The 22,295-nt window shown below is 34.8% G+C and overlaps 1 protein-coding gene across 3 annotated transcripts in view; it reads left to right on the top strand.

The window, feature by feature from the left end:
- Window positions 1-22,295, top strand: part of RYR2 (ryanodine receptor 2) — a 379,644-nt gene that overhangs the window by 261,375 nt on the left and 95,974 nt on the right. For 2 of the 3 annotated variants that reach the window (XM_059468881.1, XM_059468880.1), the window contains exons 44-58: window positions 705-840; window positions 1,525-1,711; window positions 2,197-2,302; window positions 3,497-3,617; window positions 4,884-5,053; window positions 6,709-6,929; window positions 8,268-8,358; window positions 10,865-11,005; window positions 11,721-11,884; window positions 13,815-13,893; window positions 14,524-14,613; window positions 15,697-15,834; window positions 16,686-16,763; window positions 19,466-19,541; window positions 21,881-22,007. In XM_059468881.1, coding sequence (XP_059324864.1) covers window positions 705-840; window positions 1,525-1,711; window positions 2,197-2,302; window positions 3,497-3,617; window positions 4,884-5,053; window positions 6,709-6,929; window positions 8,268-8,358; window positions 10,865-11,005; window positions 11,721-11,884; window positions 13,815-13,893; window positions 14,524-14,613; window positions 15,697-15,834; window positions 16,686-16,763; window positions 19,466-19,541; window positions 21,881-22,007 — 1,925 coding nt within the window. The remainder of the gene's footprint in view (window positions 1-704; window positions 841-1,524; window positions 1,712-2,196; window positions 2,303-3,496; window positions 3,618-4,883; window positions 5,054-6,708; window positions 6,930-8,267; window positions 8,359-10,864; window positions 11,006-11,720; window positions 11,885-13,814; window positions 13,894-14,523; window positions 14,614-15,696; window positions 15,835-16,685; window positions 16,764-19,465; window positions 19,542-21,880; window positions 22,008-22,295) is intronic. The other variant, XM_059468882.1, reaches the window with a different exon arrangement.

Consider the following 22,295-nt stretch of genomic DNA (forward strand, 5'->3'; position numbering starts at 1 on the left):
TCATCTTCATAGGAGAACATCTGTCAGAAGTAATAAATGTGCAATGTTCCCTTCTTGGAATTGGAAGATGGACCATGTGTGTTTAAAAGGACGTTTTTCAATCTTACCATTCTTATAAGTGCTCAGCAAGAAGCTGCTGTCAAAACTGGCTAAAGGCTGTGCTTAGAATTCTTACAATTCAGAAAGAAAGGGCCAACTGAAGACTACTACTGAGCCTATAGTCCTGATTTACAAGGAGTGTAACTCCTGCTGTAATTACTGCTGTGCATTTAAGAAAGAAAGGAAAAAAAAAGCAAGTGAAAATGAGTGGTCAAAATGAAAGAGTGGACCTTTTATTTTTCATGAAAGAAAAGATACATTTTTGATTATGGATGGTATGTAGTTGGAGGATATTGCAAAACTGACTAATTTGTAATGCTCAGAGTTGCAAGAGAAATGAGAAAACAGGTAGAGAAGCATCTTCTAGAGAGACAAAGGATGAAATTGAGATAAGTAGGTCGTGCAGTTTATGGCAGGAGTAAGGAAAGACTGGAAAAGTGAGCTAAGAGAGTACTCTTCAGATTTGCACAGAGCGTGATATAGTTTTGTCAGGAATAAGAGATGGAGGATACCATATCTTGACAATGTATGAGGAGGCTTCTCTTGAATTTGCACTTATCTGTTTTTTCACATTTAGTATCTTTTTCATCCAACTTTGCTTTTAGGTGGTTCGCTACTTGGCTGGATGTGGGTTGCAGAGTTGCCCTTTGTTGATTTGTAAAGGCTACCCGGACATCGGATGGAATCCAGTTGAAGGGGAAAGATATTTGGATTTTCTTCGTTTTGCTGTTTTTTGCAATGGTAGAGTAGAAACCTGAACATTTTATAGCTTCCACCAATATTCAAATAAGTTTATAATTTTAAATAGTAAGACAAGCTAACTTGGTAAGTTACTGTGAATTAAAAGGACCTGCAGAAAGAGTAGAATTATTCAAGACACACATTAACTTATATGATTTGTGAAATGGTCATTTAGAGTCCTGTGGACCTGTGCCCCATTTTTTGGATCCAGGTTTGGTTTTTGAAATGCCCGAGTCTCCTTTGGAAGTAGAGCAGAGATTGCTGAATCTTTTTGTGATAAAATCATGGTAGGTACAGAGCCAAAGCCCTATCTTTTAATGAAAATTTAGTTAGTCCAGTTTCAGTGTCCCAGCAATTATATTGGTCCCCTCATTAGCCCTTGCACTTGACTGAATCTTTGCTAAAATTCAGTAGTTTAAGTGGTGCTTTAAATATCCTTTACTACATAGTTAATTCCTTGGCTTTAATACATTTTGAATAAAAACATACTTTTGTTTTTTTTTTTTCCATTTCATTGCAGTAATAGAGGAGTATGTGTGTTTATGTAACTCTGTTGTGATATTTAAACTGTTTTGTAGTAAAAAGTATCTGTGTTCTGCTCTTTTGTGTGCCTTTTTTTTCTGATTATATTTCAGACCTCTTTTTGATATAATCTTGTATCTTAATATTTGTTCTGTGTGGTAGGAGAGAGTGTGGAGGAGAATGCTAATGTTGTAGTCAGACTGCTTATTCGCCGACCTGAGTGTTTTGGTCCTGCTCTAAGAGGGGAAGGAGGCAATGGGCTGCTTGCTGCCATGGAGGAGGCAATACAAATATCAGAAGATCGAACAAGAGATGGGCCTTCCCCAAGTAATGGATCTAGTAAAACCCTGTAAGTGCAGTAGAATTGCTTACCTTGTCATAATATTTGTTTATTTGTTTTGTAATATTAGATGTGAAACAACTTCTTTGTTTTAACTCCTGAATTATCAGTTCATTCTTCCTTGGATTCTGTGTTGGAGAGAGATTTATCTTTTGCTAAACAGTGCTTCCTCTGCACTATTAATTATGTAACTCTCTCTAAATATTAAGACATCTCTAGAATTCTGTTTGTTCTTTTTCATTCTGTTAAGAGTCAGTCCACTGATGCAAAATGAGACAGGTAAATGGTACCAGTGGTTACAATAGAGATGTTGCTGCAATCTTTTAGGGACAAAATACATTCTTAGTCTGCTGTAAGTCCATTTGTTGACAGAAGCCACTCTCTGTAAGCTGTTACACCTATAAGAAAATTTTCTTTCTTTATTACTGTTGTTAAAAACATTTTGGTTTTTTTCTTTTAATCTTTTGTTTATTGTAACATCTAACTAATTACAGTGAAATAGAAGAACAAGAAGATGACACTATTCATATGGGAAATGCAATAATGACCTTTTATGCTGCCTTGATTGATCTCTTAGGACGTTGTGCTCCTGAAATGCATGTAAGTTTTATGTTCTTCATACACTGGAAAGTAAAGACTTACTTGTTTTACAGGTTACAGGTTTGCCATTCATTTTTTTCTCAGGTATTAGGTTTAGGAAGGATACCTCATGCTATCAAGTATTAAAGCAATGGTATGGCCATGCAGTATCTTAGTGGACATAATGTCCTGTTCTATTCATTGACAAGAGGGAAAAAATCCTCAGAAGTTCTTCTTTTTAAAGGAATTATTCCCTTGCTTTTTTGTTTTGGTTTGACTGTCCATTGTGACAATAAAATTCCTCAAATGTCCCTATTTGCTGGGATCGTATAGAGTGATGTATTTTCTATAAACTAAAGTTTTATTCTTCATATACTTATTTTAAATAGACTTTTTAAGTTGCATGTAAATGTAAATATTATTGGGCATTTTTTTTAAATGTAGGGATAAGCATTATACTTGGACATATGCATCAATATCTCAAAAACTATTCACACCAACAAACGTTCTCAAAGAAAAGGTGTCACTATTTCAGGCATTAGATACAAAGAATTAGAAACAGTGTAAAAACTTTATCTGTGTTAGAGATTGTAACTATTTGAAAATATTTGTTGTTTATGATTGAATATACATTATTATTCTTCAAAAATTTAGTTATACATAGTTTCTCGTTTCACCCCGGAATGTGCCCTAATTAATATACATTAGTATAGATCAGTATCAGGCTCGTGCAGGGATAGATAACTTGAGAGAGAAGAGATATATGTAGTTAATAAGGTCAATGTATGAATACCTGTTTTGTTTGAGTAAAAAATTGTCTTGTTTTCTCCCTGTCTTGCTGCCTTTTTTAAAAAGCAAAACAAACAACTGAGATACCTGAAAGTGTCTTATTTGACCAGGACAAAACCCCTAATTTTTTCCATCTGAAAATCTGCTTTTGTTTTCCTCCCCACCCCTCCCACCATATGCTGCTACATTTTAGGCCTCTGTTCACCAGCTTTACCTAATTTCTGTTCTGAAAATGAGCTTAGTTTTATTTAATAAGCAAACATGTAGACTTTTAGACTTTGCACATTTGCATCCAAACTACAGCAAATCAATGCAGATTGCATGAAATTTACATTGTTAATTATAATGCAAGTTTGAGAGCAGTTATTCTTTTGTATAGAAGATAAAAAGAATATCTTGCTACATTTTTATTTGTCTTTTTATTAGCTAATTCATGCTGGTAAAGGGGAAGCCATTAGAATCAGATCAATTCTACGGTCTTTGATTCCACTTGAAGATTTGGTGGGAGTAATCAGTATTGCTTTCCATATGCCAACCATAGCAAAAGGTAAGATTTTTCTGCACTTTTTCTCCCATCCTACTCTTACGATTTGTAATTTACTGACATATTGACAGTCATAATTTTTTCAGCATTTAAAAAAAATATAGAAATTCAACTATTTATTATGTAAATTAAAAAACAAATCATGTGTATCTCATACATGTTTCAAAAATCTTTCTGCATGCTGTAGTCAACAATTCTGTGTACCCCTAAATCACTGATATAAATCCTGTTAAATTGAGTTATGAAAATCTATTACAACTTTAAAAAGAAATATTAAAATGCATGCTTTCTGATCTTAGAACTATTTTACAATACTGCAGTCTCATTTCTCAGTAACATAATCCTTAGCTCTTGCTGTTCTAACCCTATCAATTGCTTCTAGCAGATCTTACTAAGACACCAGAGTTGTTCTCCAGCAACTGTGGTGAAGTGATAGGTGTGACATACATAGGCAAATGCATTTCTTTGCTTTTCCTGCCTATATGAAATTGATTGCAATAGTGGGAGCTATGTGAGCACCTATATAAAAGGGAAAGGGATAACCTCTGCTTTTTTGTGTGTCTGGAGAGAAAATATAAATGCAACCCAGATTGTTTAGACACTCACAGCACAAGATTTTCCAGTAGGTTACAGTGGAAGAGATAAAAAGATCAATCAGTCTATTTTACTATTACTTATTTATATTCCAAATAGGGATAGACCTATAGGTGAGATCTCAGTAGCAATCTGCAGCTCATAGATACAGAAATGCTTGTTTCATTTCCAAAATGGAAGTAACAAAGTTTTAAAATATTTCAATGAATTCCTTTCAGATATTTTGAAAGTTTTAAGATACATAGGAATTGTTAGCACATTCCTAATTCTTTGTCATACATTAGAGATATGCTCACCAATGCTGCATTTCCAGGATCTCTGATGTAGCATTCTTGTAATTTTTACTTTCCATCAGCTTCTGCTGAGAACTAGGTAGTTATGTGGGTTAATTATTATGTTTTAGGTACTTAGCATTTAGAATATAAACTGTTAAGAATCTCTTAATATACAAAACATAAACATAAAAGCATGCAGGGCCTTTGAGGTCTCTGGGTAGAATTTGTCTTATGCATTCTTTTTGATTTAACTGCAAATGTTTCCTTTGTCTAACCAAAATATGGGGAGGATGCCTAGGTGTTAACAGAGATTCAAAGGCTCTGTCAAATAGCAGCATGACTGCCTAGTCTGCTGATGAAGGAGAATCCTTGTCACTGAAGTCTTATTTCTTCCTTTTAGATGGTACTGTGGTGGAACCTGACATGTCTGCGGGGTTTTGCCCAGATCACAAGGCAGCCATGGTTTTGTTCCTTGACAGGGTCTATGGAATTGAGGACCAGGATTTTCTTCTACACCTTCTTGAAGTTGGCTTTCTGCCAGACCTTCGTGCTGCTGCCTCATTAGATACGGTAAGGGTTTCAGTCTGTTTTTATGTTGCTTCTCTTACCTTATACAGAATTTTTCATCCATTGGAGCATTTTTGATGTATTCACATCTTTTGTTTTTCTCAAATGCTGGCTGAACTGCATGTTGCTTCTTCTGAGCTTTGATAATTTTTCAAGATGCATCATCCAATGTAATGCTCACTTTTTAAGAACTTGCACTGATACCCTTATCTACAAAAGATGCAATACTTTTCCCCAGGAGACTTTCTGAGCTTGTGCTGTGGAATCCAAATCAGATGAGCTGCCAGTGAAGCAGCAGGGAAGAAGTGACTGGGAGACTCTTTCCAAAGATAGACAGAAAGCATTCATCTCTGTGCATTTGTTAGGGACACCTACACTGTTATTTAGAAAATTGCCACATTTCTATTTTAGTTCCTCCTCACAGTTGCTGCCTGTTTTTTTTCCTCCTGTGAGTCTTATTTTCTATCTGATTTCTTTTAGCTGTCTTGGTCCAGAAAGCTTAGATTTAGAGAGCTATTATGAGAGCTAAGACATTAAATTTGGTTTTCCATTTTGGCCTTTTATGACAACGGTTTTTTCTGAAAATAATGATGTTGTTATTTAGGATCATAGAATCATACAATTGTTAAGGTCAGAAAAGACCTCTAAGATTAAGAAGTCCATCTGTCAACCTAGCACCAACATGTTCACCATTAAATCATATCCTCAAGTGCCGTATCCACTTTTTGGAATATATATTTTGTTTTTCTGAACACTTCCAGAATTATGACTCCACCACTTACCAGGCAGCCTGTTCCAATGCTTGACAACCCTTTCTGTCAAGAAATTTTTGCTGATACCTCATCTAAACCTCCCCTTTGCAACTTCTGGCCATTTCCTCCTGTTCTGTCTCATTACTTGGGAGAAGAGACTGACTCATCACCACCACAGACTCCTTTCAGGCAGGTCTCCTCTGAGCCTCCTTTTCTCCAGGCTAAACAGCCCCACCCAGCTCCCTGAGCTGCTCCTCATGGGACTTGTCCTCCAGACCCATCACCAGCTCCATCGCCCTTCTCTGGACAGACTCCAGCACCCTGATGTCCTTCTTGCAGTGAGGGGCCCAAAACTGGAGACTGAAGGTGCAGTCTCACAGTACTGAGTACAGGGGCATGGGCACTGGCCTGCTGGTCACACTATTGCTGATACAAACCACAATGCCAGCAATCTTCTTGGCCCCCTGGGCACAAGTTCATGTTCAGCTGTTGACCAACACCCTCAGGTCCTTTTCTGCCCAATATTTGAGAAAGAGCAGGTGAGGATTTTTAACTCACATGGAACTTGGCCTTGTTCATAGCAAAAAGATACTGACTTATGTTACCTGATTTTGGAGTGGTCTGTTTAGCAATTATGACATTTTTCAATATAATCTTGAAAATAGGTTTTTGAATGGCCACATTTACTGTTTTTGTTTTCGTTCATGAAAAACAAAGCCAAACCTTTCTATGAGACTTTAAAAGCAGCAGAAGAAGGTAGGCATCTAACTCCAGTAGGTATCACATCCTCATTTCTGTGTTTTGGAAATTTCCCCTTTTACAACTGTAGAACAGAAACAACAATTTATTTTCATTTGTAACTGTACTGATGAGACAAGTCTAATTTCTGTCCTGTTTAATTTATAGGCTGCTTTAAGTGCTACGGACATGGCTTTGGCTCTGAATCGATACCTTTGCACAGCAGTCTTGCCTCTCTTGACCAGATGTGCTCCCCTGTTTGCTGGCACGGAGCACCATGCTTCCCTCATCGATTCCTTGTTGCACACGGTGTACAGACTCTCAAAGGGATGCTCTCTTACCAAAGCTCAGCGAGATTCTATTGAAGAGTGTTTGCTGTCCATCTGTGGGTAAGAAAATACTCCTGGCTGCACAGAAATGCTAAGTAATAAAGCAATCCTTGATATTTATAATACAGGAATGCAGAACTATGCCTCCAGTAACATAATTAGGACTTTTTTTCCCCCTGTAAGATGATTGTGATATTTGTTAAGATACTGTACTCAATTTGCAGTTTTATTAATTACCAGTCATTCCTCAGTTCTCATTCATTCAGTCCTCAGTTATTCTGCCATCACAAAATCTTTTAAATTAAAACCTTGGTGATTAACTAAGAGAATGCAAAAAGAAAAAGCTCTGGAATAATACATAGACTGAATTGCCATTTAAATAATTTTAGCTGTGCAGATGTCTGGTTTATATTCAGTAACTTATCTAATTCTATGTAGAGGTTTATTTATGGTGTGTTCCATTTGAAATTGTAATCAATGACTAGTATTGTTGTGTCTCTACTGAACAGAGACAGATTTTGTGACAGCTTTGTGACAGGTTTTGTTTGTGTGTCTGCAGGTCTAACCAGTTGGTTATTATCCAATTTTTTATAAATTCACAGGCTCAATTATGAAAAGATGACTAGGCAAATATGAATTCAGCTTCTAATTACAGTTAGCATTTAGGCTTTCAGTTCACCACAGGATTTGGTTTGTTTTTTGGGCTTTTTTAGTATATCACCATGATTTTTTTTTAATAGTGTGCTTGTGGGCTCCAAAATTACATTTATATTATAATACTGTAAAAAAACCCTAAAAATGTATTACATTAGATGGTATTTAATATGACCATTTAATATATACATTGAATTGATAGGAACCAATAAAATTTACCAGATTCTGCTATTTATCTGGAAAGCTTTAATGTCTATGACATTCTAAAATTCATATTATAACAATTTCTTCTCTCCTTCCAGTTGGTGCCCACTGCCATGTCTTGTTTAGCACATCTAAAGAGATAGTGCTCTTACATCTTCATTAGCTTCTAAGATATTTTTAGAGTCATCGAGATATATTACAAGAAATTAACATTATACCCTTTTTTCATGAACATAATGATTCTAATACACATTATCAAAATGCAGAGGTTTTTTCCTGGTTTTCTCTGTCTGTAGATCAGATGTTTTCTTGGCTTCTTTGAAGCATTTGATTTTCAGCTTTTTCGGAATATTTTCTTTGGTACACACTTGTTTGCTTTCTTCTGGACCCCTAGTGCCCTAGTGCCACAAGGAAAATATTATTTTATGCATTTGAAGAATTCTAGCAGCATAGAGCTGATATGTTGCTTTAATGTATTTATCAATTATTTACATGTCACTGTGCTGGTACACCCTTTTGAAATGGTTTGTCTGCTTTTAGGCAGTTGCGGCCTTCCATGATGCAGCATTTGCTGAGGAGATTAGTATTTGATGTACCTCTGTTAAATGAACATGCAAAGATGCCTCTCAAGGTAAAAGTAAATATTAGTATTCAACAGCAGTCTTTATGCAACAGAAAATAGTTGCGTGAAGAAGGTTCTCTGTAATCTTTGTTATGTTATTTCCACTCTGCAGTAATCTAAGACCATTGTTTTTAAGGATAAATTGTTGGTTTGGGAGAAATTCAGTCTGATTTACATCCATCCATATGGAATTATGACGTCTGGGTCTAATGTTTGCTTCTCCTTTAATTATTTCCTGTTTGTTTCAGCCTATGTGGAAACAGAATAGAAAAATTCTATTTTTCCGTAGGGTCGGGGTGCAGAATCCAGTGCACAAAACATAAAAATTGACAGTTTTGTATGTGCCCTTACATTTCACCTCTGCATTGGTTTTCCTTGCTTTTGGAAAAAGGACTCTGTTGGTGGTGGCTAGAAATCTGTGAAGTAATGATGTTTAGTAGTAATGTTGCATTTGGTTTTCAGCTCCCAAAAGTTTAGCTGTATCTTTTTATTCTGATTCCTAATGCAAAAGAAAAATGTGGGTTTTTTTTTTCTTTTTGGAGCTGACACATTCTTTAAACATTCCTGATATCATCATCACTTTTAATGAACATTTGCTTCCACAACTTCCCTACTGTTTTTCAGCAGTCCTTTTAAATGCTTTCCCACCACAGTTTTGCACTGGATACTTAATATTTTTTTATTTAATATATTTTTATGCTTTAAGAGCACATCAGCACATCTGCAACTATGATGTAAGAAGAGGAATTTAAATTGTTAATCTCAAAGCCAGGGCCTGCTGCTGAAGTCCTGCCAAGGTCTTAATAATTTGGTTATGCCCTCCCAGAAACCCTCAATCAAACTAAAGATTCTGGAGCAGCCATTCTTTCATGCTTGTGAGAAAAACAGTTGATAATTCAATATACTGCCTGGAAGGGGACTCTTCTAATGCATTATGGCATTTTATGTGTTGCTAAAACCAAATAGTAACTTGGCACCTCCTGTATGGCTGTAGTACTTCGGGGTTTGTTTTTTTGAGGGGGGAAGAAAAAAACCCAGCTTCTTGACATCTGTTCATCTAAAAGTACAGATTATATGATACCAAGGGTCATGACTGCAGTGAGCTGCCCTTGTTGCTGAACTGACCAGTAAGGAAATAACAATTGGATCCTTTTGGCTAGTCAGGCTTTGCAAGAGTACAGATGTGAAGAGAACGATGGTGTTAGTTTGGGAGAAGGATTTGTCCATTATCACCAAAAAGGCTAATACTTCTGAAGAATTGAATCTTTATTGGAAGATAGACCTATAACTTTTAAAAGGTTTCCCTGACAGTAAACTGATTTCCAGTGATTTAACAAGGGATTCCTACCCATATCTGCTGTGTTTCTGATTTGAAAGCATTGTAGTACTGTGGTGTGTATTCCTTATGGGCATGGGCTGGCAAGCCAGTTATAGTAATGTAAATAGGCAGCTGTAAGTTAATCAGACATCTGAAAATCTAATTTTGAATGGGAAGAGAGGAGAAATGGATGAAGGCAAATCAGAATACAGTGCTATCTACTGTGAATACATTTGCTGGTTGCTACAATGAAAAATTGCCTCAGGTTTTAAGCAGCATGCAAATTCAAATCTGTGATGCTGTTCCTGAATTCAGTATAGTTCAGACATTTTGGAATAGGACTACCTTGTTTTTATTTCCTCTTAACTAATATTCAGTGCTTCATCAGGGATTTCTCTAAGACTAAACCTACCTTACTCTCTTGACTATGTTTAAAAATATATTCATATATATTATTATACACATGTAGTCAAAAAGCAAATTTGTCTGGCCACTACATGATTGAATACGGTTTTAAAAAATATTTTAAAATACATTCAGCTCTTAAAGTCCATATTTCTGAAACTCTTGTGGTTATACATAAATAATCAAACTTCGGTCTATTTGCATCTTATATGCATCTAAGTTCTTCTCTGCATTTTTTCTTTAGTCATCCAACAATTTAAATAGTAAATAAATATTAACAGATTATTTTAATATGAAGATATACAAATACACTACATGTATTGTTTTGGGATTTTTTCCTGATCTGTTGAAAGTGTAAAAGAACAGCGCAGTATCAAGATTATATTTTTGGCTATCAAAATCCTCACTTCTACATATCAGACATGTTTGTTTTTTTTTTTTTAATTCCTGTCTTTTTTAATGCAAATATACACTTGTTATAAATGGCTGCATTTTTCCAACTTGAAGTTTGTTCAGACTTGGAAAAATGAAATCATGTCAGCTCTCTACTGACTGTGACTTGCAATATTTTCCAAAAACAAAAAAGCTTTGCAAAATGGTATTGAAACAAAGATGAAAAAGCTGCTCATTCTGAGTGTATATGCACCAGTGATTAAAAAAATATACAGACAACATGGCTTATTGATAAAAGTAGAAATTTCTCTGGTAGCATCTGTCTAATGTTTCAGGGCCAGAATGGAAGAACCTCAGCAGTTATATTTCTATTTGCTTTCAAAATATGTTCTGTTTCAGTTACTGACAAATCATTATGAGAGATGCTGGAAGTATTATTGTTTGCCAAGTGGATGGGGTAACTTTGGTGCTGCCTCAGAAGAAGAACTTCATTTATCCAGAAAGTTGTTCTGGGGTATTTTTGATGCTTTATCCCAAAAGGTAAGTAATTTTAGTATCCATCTACTACTGTAAAATCCTTACTGTGTAACATTTTTTCTTAATCTGTAGTTTTTACCCAGCTTATATCAACACCATATCATGCACTTTGAAGGAAAAAAAAATACAGGCTTTAGTGAGTTTAAATCTTCCTCTTATAGCTTCTAATTTAATGTAGGTATAAAATATTATCTCCTAATTAAAAAAACTATGACACTAAAGCAATAATCTTGAAATGTATCAGTACAGATCTGTACACTTTTCTGCTTAGGAGTTGTACTTTCAGCACCCTTGAATCAATTCCGTGCTATTAAACAGTAGTTTAATAATATGCCTTGGTATGTATTTATTGTTCATTCTGTGACTATTTCAAACAAACCTGTTTAAAATGTCATGATTTTAATTTCAAATCTAAGTGTTAAGGAATGCTGTGCATATTCCTCTGCTGTGCTGTCTTCCCGGCATCTGAAAAATGCTTGGTGGTGTTACCAGTGAAGTCAACACTTTTCCGATTTACTTGAGCAAGATTAAGACTTACATCTAACTTTCTGCTTTGGACAGTCAGTTCTCTTTATTTTCCGAACAAAATCTCAGTTTCACACTGAGTAAGAGAGCCGTTCTCTGGCTGCTTGGTTTCAGCTACAGCTGCATCAGTTTCACCAGTGGTGTTTAGGGCTCCCTTTCACTCCTCACTTTCTGTCCCCTGTGTGTTCCACAGAAGTATGAACAAGAACTCTTCAAACTGGCTTTGCCTTGTCTGAGCGCAGTTGCAGGGGCCTTACCCCCAGATTATATGGAATCAAATTATGTCAATATGATGGAAAAACAGTCTTCAATGGATTCAGATGGGAACTTTAATCCTCAACCTGTTGATACCTCAAAGTAAGGAATTTGTTGCACCTGGAGGTTTTTTTGATCATGCATGTTGAAAAGAGAGGGGGAGTCTGTTGTTTGGTATGATGTGAATTTAAAGTTTCTCTTCTGAATCTTACTTTATAGATAAAATGGAGATCTTAACATTTTTATTTATGTATTTATTTTAAATCAAGTAAAGCAATAGCTAGCAAGTTACATCATTAATTTCTTGGTCCACTTAGAATGTTTTTCCCGCATTTTTACTGAGGAGATAGAACTATCCAATTGTCTTTATATGTCTGCTGCAAACAAACCAGCATGCTCTTAAGAAGCTGAAAAAGTAGAAAAGTCTACATCATCCCTGTCATTATTAACATATGTCAAGACACTAATTCCAATCTGTGTGAATGACAGTGTACCTACAGAAAATTGTTTGATTGTGCCTTCATATAATCTTTTCAAATATGAATAATGGGAACTGGACAGAATATTCTTCATTCCCTCTAGGCAGCCAGACTCTGGCCCTGCTTTTTAAAGTATACTAGCCTGAAAAAGCATGTATCTGAATGGAAATTTTTTGCTCTGATTTTTGACTGCAAGCCATTTCCTTTTGTATAGAATACTCTTACAGAAGCATGGCTGTGGATTATATTTTAAAAAATACCTGTTCTTAAACATTTGCTTCACTTGCCCCTGTGAGTTTTCTGACTGTATTAACATTGAGCACACAGGATGCTGTCAGTAGAATGGCATCTTGATTACAGCATGTTTGTAAATGTATGCACATCTAAATACTGCAGTAAAAGTCATAATCCAATCTGGAGCATAGAAAGGACATCAGTGACCATTTAAATTCATTTTTCTAAGATGTAGCTAAAATTTATGAAGGTTTTTAACAAATCTTCTTAAGAATATTATAATTTAATTGAGTTTTTATCTGGTGTCATTTCAGAAAAAAATGTAGATAGCTGGAATAGATTTGAAAAAATCAGAAAATGTTACTTGATATTACTGAAATTATATGTCAGTTCATTGCTATAGGAGTCAGCAGTTCTGTGATGTTTCAAGACACAGAAATGCTGCTATCATTGTAACCTCCAAATTATCCCACATTCTTTTAACATGCAAATCCAGCTTTATGTTGCTTACTAGTACTGGACTTATTTGTATGAAGGTATAGATAGCAGGATGTTAGTGTGCTTGTAATTCTATTTGAAGTATTATAGTATTAATAGGGTTCCCCTCAAAATACAGACTTACAAACAATAAAAACCTGCTGGCAGTGCTGGATGAATGTTTTCTGACTGTGTGACTGTGTGGCTCTTGCAAACTGTTACTCTGACATAATTTGGTTTTACATTTCTACTTTTTGAAAAAGACTGAAAATCCAGACTTCTGTTTCACAGTAGATGGCACTCTAACACTACTCGTATTGAAATTCTGTGTTAGGAGGGCAAGGTATTACAATTTCCTCAGTGATCAAAAGCAGGTATTCCCTTTCACTTGTAGCAATGGTGATGAAGTAAACAACTGATATTTGATAAATATTTTTGGAATATATAAAATATATAATCTTTCAAAAAGGACTGTTAGCACACTTAGTTTATAATGGACATGTGCAATAAGTTTCTACCATATTTCTGAAACTATACATGGTAGTTATGGTTTTCATACTAAGAAAATACAGGAGAAAAAGCACTAGAGCTTGATCTCATTACTGATTTTCCCTTGCACATATGTTTCAAAGAAGTTAAATTCCTACAGCATCTGTGGTTGTCATTCAGTGCCCATGAAATAATTCCAATATCTTCCTTGATTTAATTGGGCCTTGGAGCAAACTGTATGTGAGAAACAGGAAAGGGTGTGTGCATTATTTATTATTTTGAAGTTTTCTTTATAAAAAAGGCATTAAATTTTAGCCTGTGTGATATAATGTTGATTTTCTTTTCACTTTCAGCATTACAATCCCTGAAAAGCTAGAATATTTCATTAACAAATATGCAGAACATGCTCATGACAAATGGTCAATGGAAAAGGTAAAATCTACCTTCCTCTTAAAGCAAAATCATATTTTTATTTGTATCATTTTCACCCTTAAAATATTTTATTCTGAATGTTATTATTTTTCATGATGTTACAAGTTGGTATGTAGGTAAGATATAGATATACTATTTTCTTGAAATATATTTGCAGGAAAGGTTTTAAAATGCATATGAGTATTTCAAAATAGTGTTCAATCATTTCATAATTTTTTTTGCTGACTTTTGAGTAAATACAATTGGTTATTGTTTAACAGTTTTATGGACCTGAATTTTCTTTTTTTTTAACCAAATAAGCTCTTTATCCTTTTTATTCCTTTGTGCATTTTGTTTGTCCATTATTGAAAAAAATAGTTCCTCAACTGTAGTACAGTATTCTGCTTTATAAAAATCATTGAAAGAAAAATGTATCCATATGGTTGCTTTGGTAATTTTTATTTTGCAAAAAGATGGCATGCTGCATGATCAATATTTTAATTCGTAAATAATATAAATGTTGTTTGAGAAAATAATAGAAAGGAAACTTTAAGAGAACAGCTCTGCAGAAGCATTATTCAGTTAATTTCTACCAATGGAAAGGATTTTTCATAATTTTTTGTGTTTCCCCATTTTATCCTTCTTATTCAGTTTGCCAATGGATGGATCTATGGTGAAACATTTTCTGAATCTGCAAAAGTGCAACCACTAATGAAACAGTATAAGTTACTGTCTGAAAAGGTAAGGAATTTGTTCATGCTTGATTGATGATTGCTGAAATATCACTGAAAATATATTGCCTTGTCTTTTCATTGTTTTAAGAAAAAAAATACTTACACTATGTCAGCTAATGTGTGGTTGTTGCCTTTCTCAAAATTCTGAAAAGATAGAGAAAGGTTTCATTTTATAATAAATAGGCCACTCAAACTTTTTCTCACAAAGCTGAATCTACATGGCATAACTTACAGTGAAACCAAAATGTGATATTGCCACTCTATTTTTGCAGTAAGGTCACACACTAACGCCTTCTTGCTTAGTGATTTAGGTTTAGCCTTTGTCTGGTCTCCAGCAGAAAACCACGACATCTGGAGAACTTGATATAAATGAAGCAATGCTGAATGAACTGGGTTTTTTCAGCTTAAAGGGGAGAAAGTTGCTGGAGATGTGGTCTTGGTTTCCTGGTTCCTAAGCATTAGTTACAGAGAAGATGGATGGATGTATTCTCTTCACAGGGTGCGCAGTGACAGGAGAAGAGACGATGGCTGTAAGCTTCTTTAGCAGAAATACTTTCTAAAAATTCTTCTTATCTTGAAAGCTTAAATCTTGAAATAACCACTCAAAAAAGTGGTGAAATCAGCTGCATGTTGAAAGCATGATGCAGCAAGACCTAGACAACCTAATCTTGATAGCTCAGTTAGGTACCTTATCTGAACTCAACAGAAGGTAGAGGCAGATGTCCAGAGATCTCTTCCAACACAGACTTGTTTATGATTCTGTGATTATGGTTTTTGGTTCATGTAGCAGATAAAACACTGCATTACTCCTGATAATTTCTGCTCCACCCTTGATTTCATGCTATTAACACAGTTTTCCCTGAGATCATCAGCTTCCTGCAGGGCCAGAATTCTTTTCCCCGCCTCTGGAATGATAAATAAACTTTTTTATTTCTATATGATTTATTTGCATCATTTCAACAACCCTGAGCCATAATGGTTGAATTCAGCACATTTTTTTGCATCTCAGTATAACCAGAACTAAGTCCAATAGTTACTTTTTGCTCTGTACAGCATAAACAAGTTAATTACTGCATGTACTTTCTTCTAGGAGAAAGAAATTTATCGATGGCCGATCAAAGAATCACTCAAAACCATGCTGGCATGGGGGTGGCGAATTGAAAGAACACGGGAAGGAGATTCCATGGCACTGTATAATCGGACACGTCGCATATCTCAAACCAGTCAAGTGAGCCACTTTCCTAAAAACTTTGTGTTATTCTGTATTATTAATAATAACTGCCTTTTGAAAGGAAGCTTTTCAACTTTTAGGGCTCTGTATGCTCATATACATGCGTATGAAAATAATGTCACACATAGGAAGAAAAGCCTGGACACTGTTCTTTTTAAAGCAAGAAGTACCTGTTACTGCATAATCCATAGAGCAGAGCCTGTCAATGCCTCTTTTCTAGCCACACTTCTTGTGTCTGTGTCATCCAGAAAACCTCTGTCACTTTTTATCCTCCTTTGACCATTTGTGTCTGTAATAAGCAAACCTCTGACAAATTTAGACAGTAAAAACAAAGAATAAAGACATGGCGATATTTTCTGGATGGGGAGGAGGGACAGAAGGTAAAAGAGAACTATTTATAGTTCTAGTCTTCAATGTAAAAATAGGGTTGGAAAGCTAAATTAAAAGTTTAGTTTTTGCCTGAATTCACCTTAAACTAGATTATGTGAAATTGCTGAGAAAAAAAAGAATCTCTAGATAATGCAGAGATTTAATCAGAACTTTATCCTTGTTTATAGTAAGTTCAAACTCTAAATGAGTTCAAGTGAAATTTTTATTTAAATGAAAGGGATTTGTGTCTGATAGCCATCTGACTTTGGGAACAAACTATGTTGCCCTTTGCCTAATTCTCACTAAAGTTTACTACCCCTGATATATTTTCAGCTGTACCACAAAAATCTTCTTGCTCTCTAGAGATTTACAAGTGACTTTTTCTTTAAATTTCCTAATTACTTTCCGTGTCTCCTAACATTAACTTCTTCATATTAAATGCTTGTGTAACTACGCTGTTTTGCACATTTGTCATTCAGATCTCTGTAGATGCAGCCCATGGTTACACTCCTCGAGCAATTGACATGAGCAATGTCACCCTCTCCAGAGACTTACATGTAAGTCAGAAACACCTAAAATGCTTATGGTTTGTTTTACAATTTAATTTTGTTAGTTTTGCTAGTTTATTTAAAACAATTCGGTACCAAATATTACTTATTTTGATATGCTTTGTGTTTGATGGGGGCTTTTTGGTCTTTTTCATTGTTGCTCTCCCATCGTCTGTTACTTAAAATCATGATTCATGTTGAAAACCTTCGAAATTTCTTTAGTCCAGGATTGGTTTTTTTGTGAACATTTGCCATTTTGAAGAGAATCCTGTTTAGAGGAGCTAGCAGCATCAAATTTTTCTGTTTCCCATTCCCCATTTCTCCACCATCTTTTCAAAGCATTTTGTCAATGCTCTTTTTTTCTCTAAACTTAAGGAATTGAGAATCAGAAACCATTAAGTACTGTGAGAATAGAGAATGAAGGAATTTGAGGTAGGATTTTGACAGATGAGTCAGCAGGTTGCTGTTATTTGGACCAATGTATGTTTTAGTTGATGGTCTGTTGCTGTCATTAGATAGGATTTTTTTCATGGTGCTTGCTGGAGTATGGTGCTAGGTTTTATAGTCTGCTAATTTCCTGTGAGTACAATTGCAATGTAATGTAGGCGTATACTAAATAGCTTTAAATGAGTTAGCATGAGTGTTTGTACCAGTCTAGTGATGGCAACATGGTGTTCAAAGCTGACTACAATTTAGTCCTTAAACAGAGGCTTAACTTTGCCCATACTGAACTTTGCCATATTGCAAACAAGCAGTGGTAGTAAATTAATTGACTAACTGTGCAGTATATACTCTACTGTAGCTCTAAACAAATTCTCACATTGGATTTCCACTCCTTGATTACTGTCTTGCAGTTTCCAGTTTCATAGTTGCAGCAGTTTTAGATTGCTGACTAGCTTTAAAAGAATTTTCTACCAATTAACATCAGTAGATTGCTGATCATTCCAAATAGTTCATAAAATTGATAATTGAATAACTGCCTCTACCATTGTGTTGTTAAATTGAGGAGAAAGACTCCTTACAATTATGACGTTTAATGTTTCTATAAACTCAGTATAGTTAAAAGGCTTGGCAGACTTTGTTTAATGCTTAGGAAACAACTCATGATGTGAACATCATCATAATATTATGATGCAGTAAACCAAGCCCAGATGAAAATAACTATCCTGTCACAAGTCACATGGAAGGGGCATTGGGACTTCTGTTTGTCCCTTGCTTAGTTTTTTTATTCTGTACCCTCTAACTCTTTTCATTACTTGTAATTCCTTTGTAGCCCTTAGCTATTAGGCAGAGCTTGTTGGCTTTATGATTCATTTGCCCTATGAAGAGAGGTCTTCTTTGAAGCCCACTTCAAAATCTGTTATTAAAAGCTAAGCAAATTTAATTCAAATGTAATTTCAGCTATTAATTGTCCTAATATAGATACTGAGGAAATTTATACAAATGTTGATTATTAACAAGATCTGAGTTATAAAAATTAACTATGTGTAATTTTGAACATTTTTGAAAATGTTTAATACCTTTCAAGTTGGAGTTCAAGGTTAGGTAGCAATACTTGTGCCCATGTCTTAAATTGTACGAGTGCAAAATACTCCTCATTTTGGTCTTAAGTCACCTGGTCACATCTTAGCTCCATAAGCAGCTAGGTCTTGCTCTAAAATCATCTTCATAGCACTCTGCTTTACTAGGTTCTATGAAAACATAGATTACTGTTCATCCTTTTAAGGTCCTAATTTGGATTATCAAAATACCAGGATCAGAGTGTGCATGACAGAAGGCACCTACCATACACAACAGAAATATATTATCATTTATTCAGTGGACAAATGTTCATGAAACAAATTGTCTTGTGGACAGATAAGTAATGGTTGAAAACTTGCTCAATTCATGAGTATTCTCACAAATAAAGAAATTGGTATTGAGAAAATACAATTACTCATTACTCAAAATCCTTACTGAAGATGAGAAAATCTCTGTAGGTGCATGAAAGAAATGTAAAGTGAAAACTGCAGTAAATTCCACACTCTCTACAATTAGAAAGTACACAGCCAGGAGGACAGTAGAGGTGAGTTTAAAAAGTCGTTTCATGTTGAAACACATCCTACTAGGTGGACACTGGAAAGCTTGTCTGATTTGTTTGGTTTGGGGTCTAGCCTCTAGTTCACCAGTCTGAAGAAGTTTCTTTTATAGGAAAAAGATATGGAGTTATTTATGCTCTAAATGGTCAGTGGTTTTAACAGTGTGGTCACACAAATGAGCACAGTATCCACAGAGAAGATGCTATATCCTTGAGCTTATAATTAATCTGTCACAGCCAGCAATAACAATGTTGATTCAGTCCTCTGGCTTGCTGTTCTCTCTTTCCCTTAACAGTGCCTTCAGAGGGTTCCTTTTGCCCTTGTTTTCAGAATCAAGCCCCCCATCTGACCCCCCAGTACTATTTCCAGACTATTCTTCTCTTTGTGGTTCCTTGTTTTCTGCTGAAGAGTTCTTTCTTCAGCACCAGGTTCCTGACTCATACCCATGCTGATTCTACCCAAATTCTATACCGCATTTTTTTCAGTAAAAACTTGTTTCCAGTGAACCAGTACAGTGTAATTGTATTACACTTCCCAGAGAACAGAACTTGTTATTTAATATCAGCCAGAAACTTGTCCTTCTTGAGAGTTATTCATTGCAACCCACATCACTAAGTTCTCCATTTTCCTAAGGCTATGGCTGAGATGATGGCTGAAAACTACCATAACATATGGGCAAAGAAAAAGAAACTGGAGCTTGAAGCAAAAGGTAATGTTAATTATATGTATTTACAATATTTTAAGTTTTCTGTGACTGCATTAGGTCACGTATTTCAAAAAAATAAAAAAGAAGGAAAAGGAGCAACAAATTTAAATTGACAAAGAAGAAACAGTAAGGTATCTATTCTTGACTGTTATTTTTAGTGCCTGAAAATTTTTATAGTACCCATTGTAACTCTTCTTGTTCAAGTAGTATACCAATTCAAATATATCAAGGGAAGGAAACTCAAAGGTTGTAAATAAATTTAAGCACATTAATCCATTTTCCTTTTAGCATTAATCTTTCAGACTATTACCCAATGGGCTATGATTTCATTTGTATTGCTTCTTTTATTGCAGGTAAATCTGAAGAGTGTTTACTAAGTACTGCACATATCATGTGTTGAATTGACAAGGGGAAAAACCTAGAGCAGATGCTTGATTCCATATAAAAATTGCATGTGCTTCATGATCTCTGCTTATTTAAATGACTTTTTTTTTCATCTGTTGTGTAATTTACTGTTTTTCATCTGTGTTAAAAGCATTTTTTTATTTGTAGTAAAGCTAATTTTTTTTTTCAGGTATCACTATATTAGCAAATGGAGAAAACAAGCTCTCAGTTGCAAATTATTGAAGCTAGGGTTTTGCCTTATCTGAAGGTGTCTAGTTGTATGTTGTATGCACCAAAGTTGGTCTAAATTTGTAAAATTCCAGAAAATGCATATCAGTTAAGGTTTTATATAAAAGCAGAATTCTATTTGGAAGTGCCTTTGATAATCACTTTATATTTCCATGCCTTTAATTATGTTTCCCCTTTATATAATTTTTATATTATTCCTTTCCTGTAAAACCTTTCTCAGGATAAGTAGCCTCAGGATGGGCCAAGTTTAGGAAGTCATAGACTACAGAAAACGAAATATTTCAATATTTCAACTGCATTTCACAGCTTTGAAAGCAGAATTTTGCCTATGAGAAGCACTTCAATGAGAATACTCTATAGTGTGTGTTGTGCTGTGCACTATGGGAAGGCTGGAGGTGGCCGTAGTGACTGAAGGCTTCTGATAGAAAGGTTTTGTACGTGAAAAGTAGATTGTCAGCTGAGCAAAACTTGGCCTTCAAAAATTCTGAGGGTTTTCCTCCAGTATATTCATATGTTAGTCTTTTTAATTTTTTTCCCATATGCAAAGAAGAAAAGAATAATGTGGGCTTATGTGCATTTTGCTGTCTTCAGCTGTCCTGTGGTACAGTTACATTATGTTGGTGATAAGAGAATAAAATCCAATCATCCCAATGTTAAAGACTGTACTTCCTAAAACAAATCCAGACTAAACAAAAAACCCCAATCAACCATCAGACTTGCCCATTAGGTTTTCATTTTGCATTTTTTGAAAAGATCAGAATATGTACCTTAAAAAAAATCATCCAGTGGTATGTCTCCAATATTTTCTACAGGGAATTTGTTCCTTTTAAAAACTATTATTATTATTAGATACTTTCTTTAGTGTCTGGGGTTTTTTTTTTTCAGAGGTAAATCTTATCACTACCCCTGCAGTTTCCTGGGGTTTCAGAGAAGTTGCAATAGGAATTTATTGTGTTGTGTTATGTGATAGTGATTTTAGAAGTTGAACTCCTGAGAATGTTGCTTTTTATGCAGATATTTACATTAAGAATCACAACTTTATTTTCCTTCCAAATTAAATATCTACATGCAGTAGATATCAATACATCAGATTTTAGTAAGCAATACAATGAAGTTTGTTCTTTATACCTGTGGTTTTGCAGCGTTCTTTTGATTTTGCTGCACAGGAGTGAGAACCATGTTTGAATGATGTATTCTAATTTTCTGTCTTAAATTTATTACTATAAAGTAGAACTGTATCACTTTAATATATGTTTAGATGTTTGTGTATCTTACTAAACTTGATGAACTCTGTTATTAGAATGTTTAAATATTTGTTTATGTATGTTTATATATTTGTTTATGTATAGGTTTTCTTAGGAAATTATGTATTATTTATTGAAATATTTTCAGTTTCATTAAATGAAGTTGCAGTTGTAATAGATGTTTGTAACCATGATGTTGTTAAGCATTTTTTTTCCTTAAGGGTTTTTTGCCATAGGTTCAGCATATTTAGCTTGTACTTGCAGCAAATATATTGGAAAGATGTAACCACATCTCAGTTTCTATCTGCATATTTTTTAAAGTTTGTGTAAAGAAACAGACAAGTACGTTGTTATTTCAGACTAGAATGTAACATGCTGTGTATTATTGTGATAGTACTTTTACATACGGTGACTTACCATGTCAACAGATAACTCTTTAATTTTAATTCTCTTGATGCTCCATAGTAGGAGGAGGCAACCATCCCCTTCTTGTCCCTTATGATACACTCACAGCCAAAGAAAAAGCCAAGGACAGAGAAAAAGCACAGGATATTCTGAAATTTCTACAGATTAATGGATATGTTGTCTCCAGGTAATTTTCAGTTCACTATTAATGTCACAGAAGGTTTCTGATAGTCCTCAGTGGTCTGTTTTGTTTTGTTTTGTGGTTTGGTTGGTTGTGGTGGGATTTTTTGGTTTCTGTTATTGCTTGTTTTTTGAGGTTTCTTCTATCAAACCAGAACTCTGTGATTATTTTTTATCTTTCACTTCCTGGGAATAAGGATGAGCTCCTTCATATAAAACATTGTAAGGAAGAAATGAATTTCAGAGTTAGTAGCAGGGGTTTTGGAAGGCATGAACAGAGTTCTCCAGAATGTCT

The sequence above is a fragment of the Ammospiza nelsoni genome, chromosome 3 (genome assembly GCF_027579445.1).
Source record: "Ammospiza nelsoni isolate bAmmNel1 chromosome 3, bAmmNel1.pri, whole genome shotgun sequence".
NCBI lineage: Eukaryota > Metazoa > Chordata > Aves > Passeriformes > Passerellidae > Ammospiza > Ammospiza nelsoni.